We start from the raw sequence: 18,192 nt of genomic DNA, 5'->3' as shown, positions 1-18,192 counted from the left end.
CAATTCCGCAGCTGAAGCTTTTATATCTTCTTTTAGACTTGTGCGTAGACCAAGGAGCACTGTTGGTAATATTCCTACCCAGTCTTTTTCTTCGTGGCACATTATTGCTGCTTTAAGTGATCTATGCCATCTTTCTATCATTCCATTTGATGCAGGGTGATATGCTGTTGTTCTAATTCTTTTCGCTCCGACTAATTTGGTTAATGCTTCAAATAGTTGACTTTCAAATTGTGTTCCTTGATCAGTTGTAATTGTAATAGGAGAACCAAATCTCGAAATCCACTGCGAATAGAATGTTGTTGCCACTGTATCTGCTGAGGTATCTGGCATTGGAATTGCTTCTGGCCATCGAGTAAACCTATCGATCATAGTTAGGCAGTATCTCATATTTTTAATCGTTGGTAATGGACCTATTATATCTATGTGTACATGTTCGAAACGTCCTTGTGGTACTTCTATTTTCGAAGGTACCTGTTTGTTATGACGGCTTATTTTGCACTTTTGGCATGCTAAACATGTACTTGACCATTCTGCAATATCTTTGTTCATCTTTGGCCACATGAAGCTTTTTCCTATAAGGTGTTTTGTTACTCTGCCGCTGGGATGTGACAAATTGTGTACGTTCTTAAAAATCTGCCTCCGTAAAGAGACTGGAACGTATGGTCTTATGCTTTTTCCTACTATGTCGCCATATATGTATTTATCAGAGCTATCGAGGAAAATCTTCTGCAGGTTCCATTTTTCTTCTGCCAAAATATTCTTTAGTTCGTCATCCTCTTGTTGCTTTGCCATTAGCTCTTCTGTTGATACTAGGACTGGCATGTCTATGGTTTCCAGTCTTGACATAGCGTCAGCTGCCACATTGTCCTTTCCAGCAACGTAAACAATTTTGGAAGTAAACTGTCCTACGTAATCCAACTGTCTGGCTTGTCTTGGGCTTGCTTTGTCCGTATTTTGCTTAAAAGCGTATGACAGTGGTTTATGGTCAGTCTCTATTATTAATTCTCTTCCTTCGACAAAATACCTAAAAAACTTTAAACTTTTATAAATAGCTAACAATTCCCTATCATACACACTATATCTAATTTGCGCTTTTTCTAGTTTCCTTGAGAAATATCCTAGTGGTTCCCATTTGTTATCACAGAGTTGTTCTAACACTGCTCCAATTGCGTTATCGGAAGCATCAGTCTTTAATTTTAATATCGCTTTTTCTTTTGGGTATGCCAATAATGTTGCTGTGGCAATTGCTTCTTTGGCTTTTTTGAAAGCTTCTTCCGCTGCTTGATTCCATTCTACCAGTCTTTTGTCGTGCTTCTTGGCACCTACCATATATTTGTTAAGTGGATCAAGCCATTCTGCAGCCTTTGGTAAGAACCTCCTATAAAAATTCACTACCCCAAGGAAACGTCGCATATCTGAAACAGTCTTTGGTTTTGTATAGTTTTGTATAGCGTGGACTCGCTCATCCAACGGCGCTATACCCTTATTATCTATCTTATAACCTAAGTAGTTTACGCTATTTTGAAAAAAATTGCACTTTGAAATGTTTATTGTTAGTCCATATCGCCTAAGTCTATCGAATATTGCACGCAGATGTTTTTCATGGGATTCCTTATTTTTAGACGCTACAATTATGTCATCTATGTAACAGGCACAAAAATCTAATTTGCTTAATACTATGTTCATAAACCTTTGGAATGTTTGCGCCGCGTTACATAAACCGAAAGGCATCACTGTGTATTCGTACAGACCAAAAGGTGTGATTACCGCTGTTTTTTCTATATCTTCCTCAGCCAACGGAATTTGGTGATATGCTCTAGACAAGTCTATTGTAGAAAATATGTTACAGTCACGAAATTGTTGCGTGACGTCGTGTACATGTGGAATGGGGTACCTGTCTGGTACTGTAACGCTATTTAGTCGCCTATAATCTCCACATGGCCTCCATTCGCCGTTTTTCTTTGGTACCATATGCAGAGGGCTCGCCCATTGACTCTTGGACGGGCGACAGATTCCTTCGTTGACTAGTTGCTGAAATTCGGCTTGTGCGATTCGCAGTTTTTCCGGATTTAGCCTTCTTGCTCTCTCTGCTATTGGAGGACCTTTTGTGATTATATGATGTTTCACCGTGTGGCTGATGGGTTTCCTTGAAGTTGGTTTCGTTAAATCTGCGTACTCCCTAAAAAGTTCTAAATACGGACTATTACAGTTAATGGTCAAAATGGTTGGAACGTCAATACTTACTAATTCTGCTTTCCTAGAAAGCAATGTATTGCCGTCCAACAATTTTTTGTTTCTTAAATCAGGTAATAAATTATAAAAATGCAAGAAATCGGCGCCTATTATTGCTTTAGAAACATTCGCTATAATGAATCTCCATGAAAAATCTCGACGGAGTCCAAGATTTAAGTTTAAAAGTTTTTTTCCGTATGTGTCTATTTCTGCACCATTTGCCGCGTACAACTTACACGTATTGTCTTTGGTTTCACTTATCGAAGTACGTGGAATCACTGAGACGTCTGCACCAGTGTCTATCAGAAAACATGCTCCTGTTCTCCTATCATTTACCATGAGGCGCAGGTTTCTCGTCGCGTCGTCAACTGCCTCTATTTGAGACGCTTGCATTAGTTTTCCGAAGGCTTTCTTTTATCCGGGCCTGTCCACTTGCACGGGGGTCTGCACTTCCACGATTGTTCCGCGAATTTCCAGTGGTAATAACATAGGCCGTCATTGTTTCGGTGTCTGCTTGATGATCGGCTTCTACTTCGGGATCTTCCGCGGAAACTTCGGTACCTTCTTCTGCCGCGCATCAATTTTTCCATCTTCTCTGTTAGTTGCGCGATTTCCCGCTTGATTTCCCGCTTGATTTCCGCTACCTCGCTGTTGGTTGTTGTTTGAGCGGTACTTCTTATTGGCGCTGCTTCAGTAATGGCGGCCGTTTCCGGCAGACGCTCTCTCCCGAGGATCTTGTCACCCATTTCCGCTAACTTTGCAGGTGACGTAATTTCGTCTGCAATGGCGAGGATCTCTTGTATCCTGGTTGGCATCCTTTGCATCCATAACGTTAGGAGCATTTTTTCGCTAACACTATCACCTGCTAGGCGTTTCATTTCTCTCCAAAGTTCGGACGGTTTTTTGTCTCCTAACTCAATTCCCATTAACAATCGCCTTAGCCGTTGTTCGTCGGATTTAGTTAGTCTGTGTATTAAGGCTTCCTTTAAATGTGTATACGTACATTGCTCGGGGGGGATGCTAAGATGTCGTGTACCTCTCTTATCAGCGTGGTATCCAAATTCCTTAGCACCGCTGAAAACTTTACGGCATCCGATTTAACGTTGTACGCCGTGAATTCCTTTTCCAACATTACGAACCATAAATTTGGTTCCTCTTTCCAAAAAGCTGGAAGCGTTATATTTCTAAACTCACTGGCGTTGACTTCCTTTGTGTCGGTATCGGCACGGGCCACGTTGGCTTCGCTGGTTGGTTGCGCCATTGTTCTCCCACTTATTATTTTTTCTATTTTAGTTGTTGTATTATTTTTTATTTTTTTTTTTACGCGGACGTTCCCGGGTTTCGGCACCAATTTACTGTAGAGGGTTTCTCTATAGTAAAGATAATATTAGACTGAATTTGTTTTATGATCTTTATTGTTAGGATGCGACTTGCTTTTCTTTCTTGTACACTTCTCGACGGCTACGCACAGACTGTACTCGTCTGGTGACCACACTTGCTAGCGTGGTTCCCTAGCCTTCTAGTAACTTAGATGGCGCGACCATCGGTCGTACCGCTACATATTTAAACACTACTGCGCCATCTATGAAATAAAGGAAGAAGCAATTTCAAATTTACAAAAAAAGAAAACGAAAAAAGAATAAAAAAGAAGACAAAATAAACAGAAAATTTTTATCATATATTGGGAGAGAAAGGAAAGAACATGTTTTTTTATTTCTTATCGATATTTTTAAATAAATCAATATTTAATCATTAGGTAAATTAATAAATTTAATTAATAAACGTTTCAAAAATTAAACAATCAACTACTTTCCATTTTTGTATCAATTTATTGCTTTAATATTTCATTTAAATAATGTCAATCATTTTCTAAATGATAAATTACGATAAGTTTTATTGAATAATATACATAGCAAAGAAGCAGTCAGTCGAGTTAATATTATTTTGGATTAATTATATGGACATCGTTTGTTTTGACACATTATTATTTATGATGTCATGTATAATTTATGGATAATTTATTCGTTTTAATAATTATTTCTACTGTGCACATAACATAGAATAAACATTCATTGTATCAAGTATTTGATTCGTGCAATGAAATGTTGTCAGATTCTTTTGTATCGTCATTTGTTTTATCAACTATTTCATTTGAATTTTTATAGTCTTCCATTTCTAGATTTTCTACTTCGCCATTTTTCATTAGTTCACTCTTCTCGTCCACAACATTATGTTCGTCTTTATAAAATAACAGAAAATATTATTCGTAAAAATGATTAAAAAGAAATGAATCAACTTATTTACATACGTACCGACAATCTTTTTGATTCCATCTATAGAAAAATGTATGCTTTCATGATTATTGATAAAAAGAAAATATTTATCATCGGCTAGTATTGAAATACTTTGAATAACTTCTGGTTTAACATTTAATAACCATAATCTTCGCCTTTCGCTATTTAATTGTTTAGATAATCTTTCCATACTCTATCAAAATCTAGAATTACTATAAGGATCATATAAACGAAATAATGAAGTATAATTAAATACCTTTATAGCAGTGTAATCAAAACCTTGAAATCTTTCACAGTCTATGATCAATGGTATTTTCTTTTTCTCATATTCTGTAGCTATCATCTCTAATTTTGTTGAAAGAAAATCAACTGCAGGATAATAAAATCCTGTGTCAGGTTTAAGCATCAAGTATTCATTTCCCAACTCTGTCTAAGGTATATATAAAATTGTTATTAATTTAAGAATATTTTTTTTTCAATGAATCGAAATTTATGTTTACCTTGCATTCGATGGTGCTTAGATTAGGTCTAGCCGATGGATGAAGTAAAAAGACAATATTAAGTGCAGCACCAAAGAGAAGTCCTATTTCAATATTACAAAGTATGCAAACCACAAAGGTCACTATAGCTGCTATTGCATCTTTTTCTGCAAGATTTCATATACATAAACATTAGATTCTAATAATACGTATGTGAAATACGTTTTTCAATTTCAGGGAATAAGTAACAGCACAATAAACTTAATAATAGATGAAGCGTTATAAAGATTAGGAATTGCTCACTGGATCCTTTCCAAAGAACTTTGAAAATCCGTAAATCGATCATAAATAAAACTGCGCTTACTAATACTGATGCAAGTGTCGCACGTGGTATATAATAAAAGTAAGGCGTTAGAAAACTAAGTGCTAACAATGTTAAGGTTCCTGAAATAATAAAATAGTGTGTACGAAAGATTAAATAAAATAAGAAAATAACGATTGAAAAGATTATACCATAATCATATATTTTACCTGTATACAATCCTGCCATAGGCGTTTGTACACCGCTCGTAGAACTTACTGCGCTTCTTGTAAATGCTCCACAAGTTGGCATTGACGAGAAAAAACTCCCAAGTATGTTACAAATACCTAGAGTTAACATTTCTTGTTTTGCATTTAACGAGTTACCGCTTGCTAAAATAGAATAAGTTAATTACTTTTTCGAAGACAACGAAAAACAAACAGAAAAATTAATTGTTTCTATCTACCAAAGGCTTTTGCAATCGCCACGTTAGTCAAGACCGCGATAATTGGTACCATAAGTATGCCAGATCCATAATGCGAGCACATATCAATAAATGTGTATGTACGATTTCCGATTTGCGATGAAAAGGGCGGTAAAGACACAGCAGGTAATCCAGGTTTAACTGTTCCTATAGAATGCATTCGCAAAACAAACAAGCAAACAAACAGACAAAGAAAAAGTTAATAAATAAAAGTATTTTATTTCCAAGAAAATTCTTATAAAATCATGCCAACCTGAAAGAGTAAATGGAGAAGTTTCCGGCGTAGTTAAATTAAATGATATAATAGATGTTATCAAGACGATAAGAGCATTACGTCCAATGGAAAAAAACCACAACATTTTTTTTATCCTTCTTATTTTCTTGCTACCACTTTCGTTCCGAAAGTTTTGAAGATTCTACGAACATGCATATTAAATTTAATATTCAAAAATTAATTCAGTTAAATTATTTAATTTAATTAAATTAACACACAAAAATAAAATATCTTTGTGTGAGATAACTTACCTTAAAGAGTAAAAGAAATACTATGCAGGAAAAACTTAGTGCTATATCAGGTAGATGTACATTTTCTATATTATAATATGTTTGTTTTAAGGTATCGACTATAGTATGCGATTTATATCTTAGACCTAAAAGACCTTGAATTTGAGCTACGATTATAATTATTGCCGCTGCCGAAGTGAATGCCGATGTAACGGGGATGGAAATAAAGTCCACCAAAAAACCTGCACACATTTACATTATCTATCAATTAAAATAGAAGATCTTCCGATGTTTGATATTTGAAGATTTTTGGAAATATTAAGAAATCATATACACTAGAGATACCAGCCTAAATTTAATAAGCCCATCGCTAGTTCTATACATCCAGCCAAGAATGTAAGAAGTATAACAAAATCTACTGGCATATCATGCGTGTATTCCATCACTAAAAGAGACATCAAGGACGTAGGTCCAATAGAAACTTCTTTGGTTGTTCCAAGTAGGAGGTATATAAAACCACCAAAAAACGCGGAGTAAAGGCCATACTGTAAATTTACACGATAATTGATTTCACTTTTTCTTTATTTTTTTTCGCACCAAACCAAAAATTGGAAAACAGTAATACCTGAGCAGTTAATCCAGCTAGTGCAGCATAAGCAATACTTTGTGGTATCATGGTGAGTCCTATTGTAATACCGGCTATTACATCGGATATAGCTTGAAATTGGGTGTACTTTGGAAGCCATTGTAATATCAACAAATATTTGCTCAAGTTACCACTAAAGTTCTTCTTTTTTTTCTTCTTTTTAGCATCTTCTACGAGAATTGAATCCTTTCTAGGCACTGACATTGCTGTTTGGGTATATCGAGGATATACGAACTGAAAGAGATATCGCGACGAGTGTTAACGCATTTCAAAATTTGATACGATTCGGTTCTTTCAACTCCTTCTTGAATGATCAATCTTTCCGTTGAAGGAGTAACGTGCAACGAAAGAGTGCTTATCTGGCCAGCGCAGAAATACGAATAGCTCCATATTTCACTTTATAAGTAGGTATCATTCATGTCTTTCCAAATCCTTATCATCAAACCTATTCGTAAAGCTGTAGGTAAACGTCATCTTCTTCATTGCTGATAGAACATATTATTATGTTTATTAATGAGCATCAATGTTTTTTCTTTCTTTGTATCTTTCTTTTGCTGGTAGCTCTCTTGAATATTGACACAGTGATAAAAATATTAAAAATAAGGAAAACCTTGAGCAAGGATTAATAAATGAAGTCGTTAGCGTGCGTAATTCTATTCAATTATTCTTCTCTTTTTCTTAAACCGATAATTATCGCGATATAGAACAATTTTCTTTATCTATTCGAGTATTTGTTATTCTTAAAACATAAATTAAAATAGATATGGAACTTTAAGAGATATACTATTATTTTTTTCTTTGAATTAATTTCATGTCTTTCTTATATCCGTCATTAATTTTTTTCATTGAATATTTAATTATAATTATTTTATTCTCAAACATTTTTACCGTTATTATTAAAATAAATAATCAATAGAATAAAGAGAGCAAATGTGTTCATTTAAAATTTCTCTTTTTCCGAAATATCATTTATATATATTTACTTAGAATGGTCTTATCGAATGAAATATACTTGGTGCACATTCTTAACTTTGTACACGATCATATCTAATTTTAATTTTGTCAATGTTAAAGATTATATTACATACAATCGATCAAGTGTCATTCTGTCTTTTTTATTTGTATTGCCTAGAAATTTTATATATACTTCTATTTTATACATATATATGAAGAATTTATGTATCGTATAACGATTATTTGGTAAAATGATAAGAAATTGAAAATAAATTGAAAAGGCCTTCTTTATGTCATTCGAGAAAGAATTAACTAGTGCGAGTAAAAATGTATATATATATATATATATGTATATATACAACAAAAAAAGATAAGATGCTAGAAGCTTATAAAAAGATTATGTGTGCCAACGATTGTAACTCACTTATAAACACGTATAAATGTTCTGTCGCCTAAAGTTGCTTTATAATACCATAATTTTCAACTTGGCTTTCACACAATTCCAAAATAAAAATAAATTATAAAACAAAAAATTAAACATAGACAAACGTAAATAGTTTGATAAAGCATTAATTTTCATATAAAAAATAATCGCAATATTAGCCGTAGCAATATATTAGTAATAATTTAATAATAATTTATAATAATAATAATAATAATAATAATAATAATAATAATAATAATAATAATAATAATAGAGGTAACAATTTACACAATAACATTAATAATAATAATAATAATAATAATAATAATAATAATAATAATAATAATAATAATAATAATAATAATAATAATAATAATAATAATAATAATAATAATAATAATAATAATAATAATAATAATAATAATAATAATAATAATAATAATAATAATAATAATAATAATAATAATAATAACAATAATAATAATAATAATAGTAATAATAAGTATTATTATAAAAGCACGTAGATGCTTAAAATAAAATCTCTATTGTAAAAATTCATCTTATTTAGCTGTCAGTCAACAACACTCATTTTATACATCATCCTATTTGGAATAAAAAAATTTGGATCGCGAAGAAATGGCAAGTTGTACCTCAACGTAGCTTCTTATTGACTTGATCGATCAGTTCGTCGATTCTCTGGGAAGTTCCACGAAATTTGTTTGGCTCTGGTCCGATCATCTGTATCAATTGGGGCACATCCTGTCCACTGATTTGTGTAAAACGCGCCAACGACTTCATGCACGCGTAAAGTTGTTCTTCTGCTGGACTTCCGTTGAAATATTGCAGCAAAGCCATCGTTAATTCAACGGCGACATCATCAAACACCTACGATCATTATCGTCGTAAGAAAATGGCATATCGTTTAATTGGAGCGATTAGATAGTAAACGTTTTAAATTAAGTCGTATAATTTTTGTGGATACCTTGTCATTTAAAAAAATTTTTTTTCTGTAATCACTAATAATTCATTGCAACGAATTCGAGATATACTACGTATACGTACGTATCTTATGTACGTATTTTATTAAATAGGTACCTTAGAAATGCTGCCTTTTGGTAAAAGTCGCCGCAGATTTTTGCTTTTGTTCATTTTCTGAAAAAATAGTAGCCGATCTCTGGGAAGGTATCCATCAACTCAACTTATTTTCGCAGCATCGCATTAATTACGGATAATTACGTTACGGCTAGCTAGTCGAGAGGTGTTATCTCGTATTACGAAGCACAATACATAAGATATACGATATGAGGATTTTGTCAAGATGAAAATTAAGGGAAGAGAAGTTAAATTTTAATTATATTTCGATATCCTAGACCAAAAGGAATTATGATATACTCGTATGTACATTTTGTACATGCCATTAAACGAAGACAATCGTTGTTGATTGAAGAACACCAAACACGTCGCGTGTAAATATTTTTTTTTTTTCGATGAACGAAGAAGCGTTTATTTAGCGATTAGCATTAAATCAACGAAAGAAGCATGTGTATTTAGCTTTGGCGTCGATAAGTCTATCAACTGTCGTGAATTAGTATTATTCTTAGCGGTATTTTTTTTGTCGGTAATTAATAGATCGTTAATCATCGTATGATCGATCGATGATTAAAATGATAAAGATTATTATGGTTAAATGGATGATCATAAAGATGCTTATTACATATATATTTATAATATCTTTTCAAATATATAGGGAAGAAAATTAAAAAAGAACACAAAGTATCGTCTTTTTGAACGATGGTTAATCGAACAGGAAGGATACAGACCACAGTTTTTACCTCCTTGCAGGCTAAGTTGTGGATAATAGCAGCACCACGGGTTTGCAACTCGAATGAATTGGATAGCAAGGAGTGGACAGCAACCTTCGTCGTCACTCTTATGTTGCTGATACTTTGATTGTGATGTTGCCATTCAGATATGTAAAGTAACCATTCTGAACTGCTCAGATTTTCAAACATGTTAGCCAACTGGAACAGAAATTTGTCTCTTATTATATTAGGTAGTATTTTCATTATATATCATTATATATTATATTATTATTATATTCTATTAATGATTATAATTATGAAAATAACAATACTTACAAATTCAGCAAGCGGTAATTGTTCTTCCGGAGGATGACGATCTATATCGAAGGCATAATTCATAAGAATATGTTCCTTTCTATCTTGATGCAAAAGAAGAATCACATCGTCTTTCAAAGCGGCAACGGAAAGAACGTTGAGAAGTTTCACCCTTGCTTCGGTTGTTAAAGATTTGTCGTAAAGTATGCGTCCTATACATTTAATGAACGATGAAAAAGAATATTTTCATTAAATTTATCTTTAACGATTTGATTGATCATTTGGTATAAGAGCTTACCGACAAAATTTAAAAAATAATCTCCCAAAGCCCAAGAACCTTCGTTCTCTAAAACGTATTGTCGAAGCTCGGTCAAACATGTTCTTTCCTCGTCGTTTAATTTTCCTTCTAGACAGTTGACCAACGTCTCATATTCCGCTTTTACATCGACGATATCTTTAAATACTATAGGAGGATCACGTTGCCTTTTCTTCTCTTCCTGTTCCCGTTTCTCTTCCTCCTCCATTTGCATTACCCTATCGGACGGTAACATTTCCATCGTTGCACCATTCGCCGCTTGCATCTCGCTAACTGCACCTACAATAATTATTATTTTCTTTTCAATTATGCCAACACGATTCCAAATAACTTTTTAGGAGATTGCAAAAAAACAAAAAAAGAAACCCTCACCCTCGCTTTCCGCCATATCCGCGCAATTACTGGGCCCTGTGCTATTATTGTCACTTCCTGTGCTATCTTTGCTACTCTTTTCCTTCTTTTCCTTCTTCTTCTTTTTCTTCTTCCTATCCTTCTTAGCTAGCTTCTCGTTTATTACGTTTCTCCTTTCCTCTAACGCGATCGAGTTTAATCTAAAATTTAATATTTGTCGTTAGATTCGATTTAAATTTCTAATAAAATAATAGATAAAGCTTACCTTGCCTCCTCGATTGCTGTATTTAAAAGCTGATATTCTGGAGAAGCTTCCCTGTCGATTCTAGCTTCAACGAATCTTTGACCAACCGTGAAACCTGCGTTTGCGTTGCTACTTAAACTTTCTATCAAAGGTCCTAACGCTTGTCCAACTGGCCTAAATATGATCAGGGTAATTACTTTTAAACACGAGTAAGAACAAAGTATATTCTATTAAAGTGAACATCCGATGAATGATTATGTATTATTTAAATGTAATCGTATTAATTAAGTAATTAAATGTAATCGTAATATATAAAATTGAAAGTTCGTTTCCGATCCGACTCACGTTTGTAATATCTCTTCTGGAAGATCAAGGATATATTTGGGAATTCCTGTTCCCGCCAGAAAATTACTAACTTCTTCCGTGAAAGTGTTACAGTTGTGCTTGAAAAGATTATACGTGCCCGGTCTGAAAAAGATTTGTCTTATTTTTTTCATTTTCTTTTTCATTTCCTTTTCTCGCGTTGAAATCTTTAACACCGACGCCATTCTCTCGCAAAATATTATTATCGTAGGAAAAAATGTAATCGAGACAACACTCACGCAAATGTGGACGTTCCCAGGCCGTTGATGTATTCAAGGAAAACAGAATAGGGTAGATAAGTCTCACCAATCTTCTCGATTTTTTGCGGTTCGCGCAAATGCGTACCACCCTGTAATTATTATCCGAAAATGTATTTATTTGAATATACGTGAGAAAAGAAAGACAAGACTCCTTCCAGGTCCCGTCAATGTCAATTTCTCAAACTGGCTTCTCGTCTCTCAATGCATGAGCCACGAATTTCTCTCTTTCTCTCTCTCTCTCTCTTTCTCTAGTAATTCTCCTACTCTTTCTCTATCTTCGATACACAAGGAAAAGAGAGAGAGAGAGAGAGAGAGAGAGAGAGAGAGAGTGCAAACGTAATTTTAGAACGACGACAAATCCACGCTTCCCTACGTGAAATGCTCAAAATAACTATTTGCTAACGCGCGCGTCAGATTCATGAGCGTTAGTGGCATGAAAAGCTAAGGACGGAAAAAGGCGGAAGAAAGTGGTGAAAAATGTGAGGTAAATTATAACACCTGATGTAACATTGTATTTTGTTTTTTTCTTTTTTTTTTGTCTTCCTCTTCATGCACATTAATAAGTTAATACAAAATAAATTATATATGCATAATTATATATACACGTTTGAAAACATTGAGAATTAGAATATAAAATTTTAGAAAAACCATCGTAAACATTAATAGAGAAATTATTATCTTTTTTAATTTATCAGTACAAGGCATGAAAAACTTTTCTAAAATTTACTACACCTTTCGCCAAAAATTTGTAACACCCTCAAATTGAAAATTGTACCACCTTGAGAAAAATTTAACTGGGATCAAATTTACGGGACAACTGTGACTGATCGAATTTCATAAAAGCACGCATATTATTTCAAATTAAATACATACAAAAATAAGAAGGAAATTTGATTTGCCCTCGTTAGCTTTCTTCTTTGATATCCTTCATCGTTATTCTTCAAAATACTCTTATCACTATTATAGTTAATCGAAACAGTACACTATTTAAGAAATACGTTAAACGCGTTAGCAATGAATTCTGCACAACGTGGGAACGAGTTACGTACGGACACAGATGAACGAACTTGGCGATGCTTTAGTCTCCGTAGAGTCAGAACCGTAAAACATAGAACGAGAAAGAGGTATCAGAGTGAGAGTGAAAGTGTATGTAAGAAAAAGAGAGAGACAGAGAGAGAGAGAGAGAGAGAGAGAAAACGCGTTCGTGTGTAAAGCAAAGTGAAAATTATTTTTAGATTCAACCAGACCAAATTTAGTACCTGCTCGTCTCTAGCGTATCATATGGCCAGAGTGACGAGTTACTACGATTGGGCCCTACGATGATAGCTATGTTACGTGCCAACGACGAGCCAATGCGTCTCGTTCTTAGGAAAACCCACATACGTAAAATACGAAACAAACCAATTTGAATGAGATGAACGCGTTTGCAAATAAAAATAAATTATTCTCTCATTTAAAATAAACTACGATCTATTGAAATAATAAATTGAACTACAATGTCTGCTATGTTTTACAATTTGTATGTAAAATAGTTCAACTTGAAAAGATTTAAAATGAAGTTAGATAGAAGCAAAAAAAAACATTAAGTTTCTATTCGAAAATATTTTGAATAAATAATCGTTCGTTATTGTGCATGAATATGCATAAAGAAGAAGAACATTTATTTGTCGATAGACCATATGTTATTTTTAATTTATTTATTAATGGCATCTTGCCAATCATTTGCAATGCGAAACAAAGGATGCAAGAGATCATTTTATTATTGTTAGTAAGATTTCGTAAAATTTGTTATTATACTTACAGGTCTGACACTTTGTATTCCAGCTGGACCAAAAAAGTATTCTCTACCATAAGCAACTATTCCCGTATGCCATATTCCTTCCAAATGTCTACCTGTAAATATAATATAAGGATTAACAAAAATTCATCACATATAGAATTTATTTATTTATGAATTTTTTGTTTGTTTTTACAAGAGCAATGAATTTGATCGGAGGATTCCCAAAGAAGATCAAAGAAACAAGAAAATTGGCTGTCGGTAGGACGAAAGTGAATATATTTCAAAGTTGGAACACATGATCTACAAGTAGTTCTTTTTTGCTCTCATCTCTAAGGTCCACCGAGTGTGGTTCGCTCGTAAACCGAAATATGCACCAGAGTAATTTCGAAGACGGAACCTCGAGACGAAATCTCAAGCCGAATAGTCGTTCTCCTTCGACCTACTTTCTTAACGCGGAAATAACTATTAGCGTTCACGATATTCTTATTGCAGTACAGTCTTAGCTGGGCTTGAACAGGAAAATTCGTCAGATGTAATATTCTCGTTTTTCTTACCCGTCAACCCTTTTACATCACGGTAAGACATTTTTATTCTCTCTCTTTTTAATAAAACGCCTTTACTTCTACCACGAGGGATCATAAATCACCGCCAATTTGTTTTATAAGCATAACGTATGATAGATTTATCAAAATAACATGTCAGTTTTCGTTTAAATATGTATTATATATACACGTTCATTCGTATTTCTCTTCTTGTGAAAAAAATGTAGAAAATAAAAAGAATTAGGTTTTAGGATTTTAATGATACACGTGATATTAATATAATTAACAATTTGCACGCGTAGATGTTAACGAGAAAGATCATTTGATTATATCAATGATGATCGATCATTTTTTATCATCGATTATCGATCTTATTGAGTTTCTTTTTTTAACTTTTGTAGAATTTTAATCTCGATAAATATATGCACGTGTGAGTATAAAAAACATAAGTACACGAGAATCTATGCCAATTCTGGTTATCCTAAAGAATCTTCGCAAGTAATTACAGCAAATGCTATCTAAAATAGATCCCGCGGGATTTCTTCGTGTAAGCATGGCGAACGAATTTCAGACACGTGACGCCCGAATTTTTCATTTAGAAGGATAGACTGCATGCCGCTTTTCTGAACATTCCACTCTATTACCATCGAACGAACAGTATATATTTTAACTATAGTTTATACAAACGAAGTTTCTCAAAATTATTTGCTATTGTACGATTGAAATCATTTCTACAAAATAAATTTTACGCAATATAATTTAATTTCCAAAAAACAACAACGATAATAAGACGAATCTTTTTCATTTCTCAGAATTTCGTATTTACTTCTTACTCGAATACGAAAGAATGTAGAACGCAAAAGTTATACATTAATAAAAAAAAAAGTTAATGAAACGTAATTGAATCGAATGACTGAAAATGATTTATGTAAATAATATGAAATTTTAAAAATAAAATACTACGATTCAGTGTTTTTCAATTCTATTGCATATCGGCATTGGATTCAACTAAATTTGGATTCCACGCGTTCTCTGACGTCACAAAGAGAATATTTGTTAACATCGTATTTACATAGCTTTTCGTCCGAGTCTTTTTCGTATCCAATTGGACACGCCTACGCAATGAGAAATCGTCATAGGATCGAAACAAAGATATCATCGTATGACTCATAATTCGTGGCGAGTATCGATTTGAGAGTACATAAATAATACATTGAAAACAAAAAAACAACAAGAAGAAAACTTAATCCTTTGTTAATCAATTAAGCTTACCTATCAGCATATTAGACATCATTGCTGCCATACCCTTCGATAAATCGTATATATACAGCTCGACTGATGTCCTTAGATCATCCTCTGTGTTATCCATTTCGCCGCAGATCTGTGTAAAATAATCGAAATTTACTACTAATTATTAATCTATAATCATTATTATTAACATAGCTTCAATATAATATATTTTATTATTATGATAACGAAAAAGATCGATGAACCAACATCGATTGTGAAAGATGCGAATCACCCTTGGATAACACCTGACTTCCGATTAATTCAAGATGTCCGCTACATTTGCGCGGTGACTTGTTCATTTGAACGTTCGAGAAACATCAATGATAATTAATGAATTATTATCATGAAATTAACCGAAAGATATCATACATATATATATGTTTAAGTGAAGTTGGAGAATAAAATTTGAAATGATCAAAAGTTAGGATACTTTTTTATCGATGTTTGGTTTTTGACATCATCTTCTTACCTTTCCGTTCTCGGATCGATCAGCGATCCGTTAACAGGTGGATTTAATTGATCCCTCGGAGCCACCTCGAGGGTGGATAGAAATTGATTCGATCTTACACAAAAAACCTTGCGCGTGTAGAAAATGAAAGGACTAATAAATGGAATAGAAAAATCGTAGAAGTGGCAGAAGTTAGGAAGGAAGGTAAATATGAAAGTTTAAGAAAAATATAAAAAAAAAGATAATGTGCGAGAGAAAAAGAAAGTTTTGTTAGATTTCGAACGAATTGGGAACCCTACGATTTCCGGCTCTCGCTAGATGGCTACTGGTCTGTTAGCAAATGCAACTGACCTCGCAACTGAAATCTTCTCGCACGACCGTACAAACGGCGTTACGGCGCGATAGTCGTTCTTGCCAGGAAGAAACGGTAAAGAGGTAAGAGGGTCATCTCGCGCGAAGCTAGCGCGCCTGTCTATTACCTACCTTCCTATCTTTCTACCTAAGTATCTACCTCTGCCGCCACCTCTGCCAATAACTATGTGACCTGGTGCTTTGAAAAAAGAAAAAAAACTATCGAACGTGTCAATGCCACGGTCAACGAATGATCCATTCCTAGTTACCAGTGATCAATCAACCGATCAATCCTTTATCCCTTACAATGATTCTGTAATGATAAACTAATGTTTACTTAGTGTGACATTAGTTTTATCCAATAGTTTGTTACTTTTTCTTTTTTTATTTTATTATAATGTTGTAATAATAAAAAGCTACTGTATTATCTTCAATAATAAAGATTCAATTTCTTGATTATGGTTACATAACAGAAAACTACTCTTTACCTGACATCAATTCAACCTTTACGCTTACGACATTTCATTGATCATGGGAAATGGATCGTATTGTGCATGTAGTTCCTTAATATATGTATACATTTGATTCAAGGATATGATGCGTCAATGTCCGCTTTATTTATAATCAAAGGTCGTACGATCACCTGGTGATTGGCAAGCGACGTTACCGTGGCCTTGACCAGCTTCGAAAAACACGACCATTCAACGAGCATTGCCACTTAATTCGAGTTTAAAGGAGAACGTTGCATCATCCTTTTGTCAGTTTTTTTTCTTCTCTCCGATGGAAAGTAATCGACGTTCGGTTAATGAATCGTGTAATCGTTCATAAAGTGCGGTTTAAAGGATATATAAATGATAGTTAAATATATGTGATCTCTCGTTGTGATAATAAATATATTTATAATGAATAAACGATTCTCAAAATTCGAATATTTCAAATTCAAATATGCATAACTAAATATAGTAAGTAATTATTCAACGATTTAAAATTAAATTCAAAGATAAATATTTCAGAGCTAAAAGATCAATCTTTCATCATTTTAAAATAAAAATCTTCGATGTGTCAAAAGTTGTATACTAGAACAGTGTGAATATGACTTAAGGATCGAAATGTGAGAAAGTGAAAAGCAAGAAAAAGAGGGGAGAAAAAAGTTGCTACAAAAAGGGAGAAAAGGGGCAACGAACGATAAAGTAGAGAGTCGAACGTGATAGGTGCATTATATTTCGTCTTTCATATCAAAGTTAAAGAAAACGAGTAAGAATAAACGATAAAATAAAAAGAAAATAAACACGAAACACATCGATGTACTAGCGCCTATATTCCGCTGACACATCTACCGATCAGTAACGCGGGTTGCATACTCTCGCGGGCTTGTGAATTAATCTGACAAAGAAAAAGATAAAACAAACGAAGGAGCATGGCTGGCAAATTTGCAAAAACGAGAATTGAAAAGATCGATAGATCAAGAAGCTGAAAGTACCTTTTACTATCGACAAAAAGTGTAATAAGAGGAAGAAAAATATTTGGTGTTTTTGATAAGTTCATTAAAAATATGAATATATATGAAGAAAAAAATGTAAATTGTACGTAAATCGTGAATCATATTGTATAGGATTTACCTCTTTTCTATCCGTCATCGTGATGGCTGCTGTGTACGATTAGCGCTGACAGTAGCAGGACGGTAACCGTTTGGTGACGATCGTTGCTCCTTTGGTTCTTTGGACGGGGACGTGCATTGAAACGCGGGCTTTCTTTCTTCTCGACGTAGTGCGTCTCACAGGACTATTATTTTCTTCTTTAAATCAAGGTGAA

General features: G+C 33.6%; 3 protein-coding genes and 1 long non-coding RNA gene across 9 annotated transcripts; 1 reads left to right on the top strand and 3 right to left on the bottom strand.

Annotated features, from left to right (window-relative positions):
• Positions 1 to 2,624: 2,624 nt before the first annotated feature.
• LOC149033015 (uncharacterized) lies at positions 2,625 to 3,493 on the bottom strand. Its single transcript, XM_089170980.1, has 2 exons — positions 3,269 to 3,493; positions 2,625 to 3,215 (listed from the first exon to the last, which is right to left on the bottom strand). Exons 1-2 carry the CDS (start codon positions 3,491 to 3,493, stop codon positions 2,625 to 2,627), a joined length of 816 nt encoding a protein of 271 aa, XP_089027106.1.
• Positions 3,494 to 3,533: 40 nt separating this feature from the next.
• Positions 3,534 to 7,144, bottom strand: LOC107073849 (sodium-independent sulfate anion transporter). 2 transcript variants are annotated; one of them, XM_015334619.2, is made up of 11 exons: positions 6,920 to 7,144; positions 6,644 to 6,839; positions 6,316 to 6,536; positions 6,044 to 6,206; positions 5,773 to 5,937; positions 5,537 to 5,698; positions 5,309 to 5,449; positions 5,027 to 5,172; positions 4,783 to 4,956; positions 4,545 to 4,719; positions 3,534 to 4,470 (listed from the first exon to the last, which is right to left on the bottom strand). In XM_015334619.2, exons 1-11 carry the CDS (start codon positions 7,142 to 7,144, stop codon positions 4,310 to 4,312), a joined length of 1,929 nt encoding a protein of 642 aa, XP_015190105.2. In that variant the 3' UTR covers positions 3,534 to 4,309. The 2 variants fall into 2 exon arrangements, with proteins under 2 accessions (XP_015190105.2, XP_015190106.2); XM_015334620.2 differs by lacking the exon at positions 3,534 to 4,470 and having other exon boundaries at positions 4,566 to 4,729.
• Positions 6,660 to 7,291, top strand: LOC149033014 (uncharacterized). The gene is made up of 3 exons (XR_016176120.1): positions 6,660 to 6,800; positions 6,914 to 6,971; positions 7,105 to 7,291. It is a non-coding gene; the product is annotated as an uncharacterized LOC149033014 (long non-coding RNA).
• Positions 7,292 to 8,562: 1,271 nt separating this feature from the next.
• LOC107073852 (uncharacterized) lies at positions 8,563 to 18,141 on the bottom strand. 5 transcript variants are annotated; one of them, XM_015334630.2, is made up of 12 exons: positions 18,000 to 18,141; positions 15,564 to 15,672; positions 13,771 to 13,862; positions 11,949 to 12,058; positions 11,692 to 11,814; positions 11,368 to 11,520; positions 11,124 to 11,302; positions 10,734 to 11,030; positions 10,457 to 10,647; positions 10,151 to 10,339; positions 9,414 to 9,470; positions 8,563 to 9,203 (listed from the first exon to the last, which is right to left on the bottom strand). In XM_015334630.2, exons 1-12 carry the CDS (start codon positions 18,015 to 18,017, stop codon positions 8,970 to 8,972), a joined length of 1,752 nt encoding a protein of 583 aa, XP_015190116.2. In that variant the 5' UTR covers positions 18,018 to 18,141; the 3' UTR covers positions 8,563 to 8,969. The 5 variants fall into 5 exon arrangements, with proteins under 5 accessions (XP_015190116.2, XP_015190117.2, XP_089027280.1 ...); XM_015334631.2 differs by lacking the exon at positions 18,000 to 18,141 and adding an exon at positions 16,051 to 16,435; XM_089171154.1 differs by lacking the exon at positions 18,000 to 18,141 and adding an exon at positions 15,789 to 15,807.
• Between the last annotated feature and the right edge of the window lie 51 nt (positions 18,142 to 18,192).

The sequence above is a fragment of the Polistes dominula genome, unplaced genomic scaffold (genome assembly GCF_049000335.1).
Source record: "Polistes dominula isolate Pdom_NZ unplaced genomic scaffold, Pdom_raw_medaka contig_31, whole genome shotgun sequence".
NCBI lineage: Eukaryota > Metazoa > Arthropoda > Insecta > Hymenoptera > Vespidae > Polistes > Polistes dominula.
This window is presented reverse-complemented; position numbering and strand designations above follow the sequence as displayed.

Bases quoted from the DNA above. Each gene is read 5' to 3' on its own strand.
- LOC149033015 (XM_089170980.1), bottom strand. From the start codon at position 3,493: ATGGCGCAACCAACCAGCGAAGCCAACGTGGCCCGTGCCGATACCGAC. The intron at 3,216-3,268 runs GTACACGACATC...ACACATTTAAAG, and splicing joins ATACCACGCTGATAAGAGAG to GAAGCCTTAATACACAGACT.
- LOC107073849 (XM_015334619.2), bottom strand. From the start codon at position 7,144: ATGTCAGTGCCTAGAAAGGATTCAATTCTCGTAGAAGATGCTAAAAAG. The intron at 6,840-6,919 runs GTATTACTGTTT...GTAAATTTACAG, and splicing joins TAGCTGGATTAACTGCTCAG to TATGGCCTTTACTCCGCGTT. The intron at 4,957-5,026 runs GTAAACATAAAT...TATATACCTTAG, and splicing joins TAAGCACCATCGAATGCAAG to ACAGAGTTGGGAAATGAATA.
- LOC107073852 (XM_015334630.2), bottom strand. The intron at 13,863-15,563 runs GTAAGCTTAATT...TTATATTTACAG, and splicing joins GATGTCTAATATGCTGATAG to GTAGACATTTGGAAGGAATA. The intron at 11,303-11,367 runs GTAAGCTTTATC...ATTAAATTTTAG, and splicing joins ACAGCAATCGAGGAGGCAAG to ATTAAACTCGATCGCGTTAG.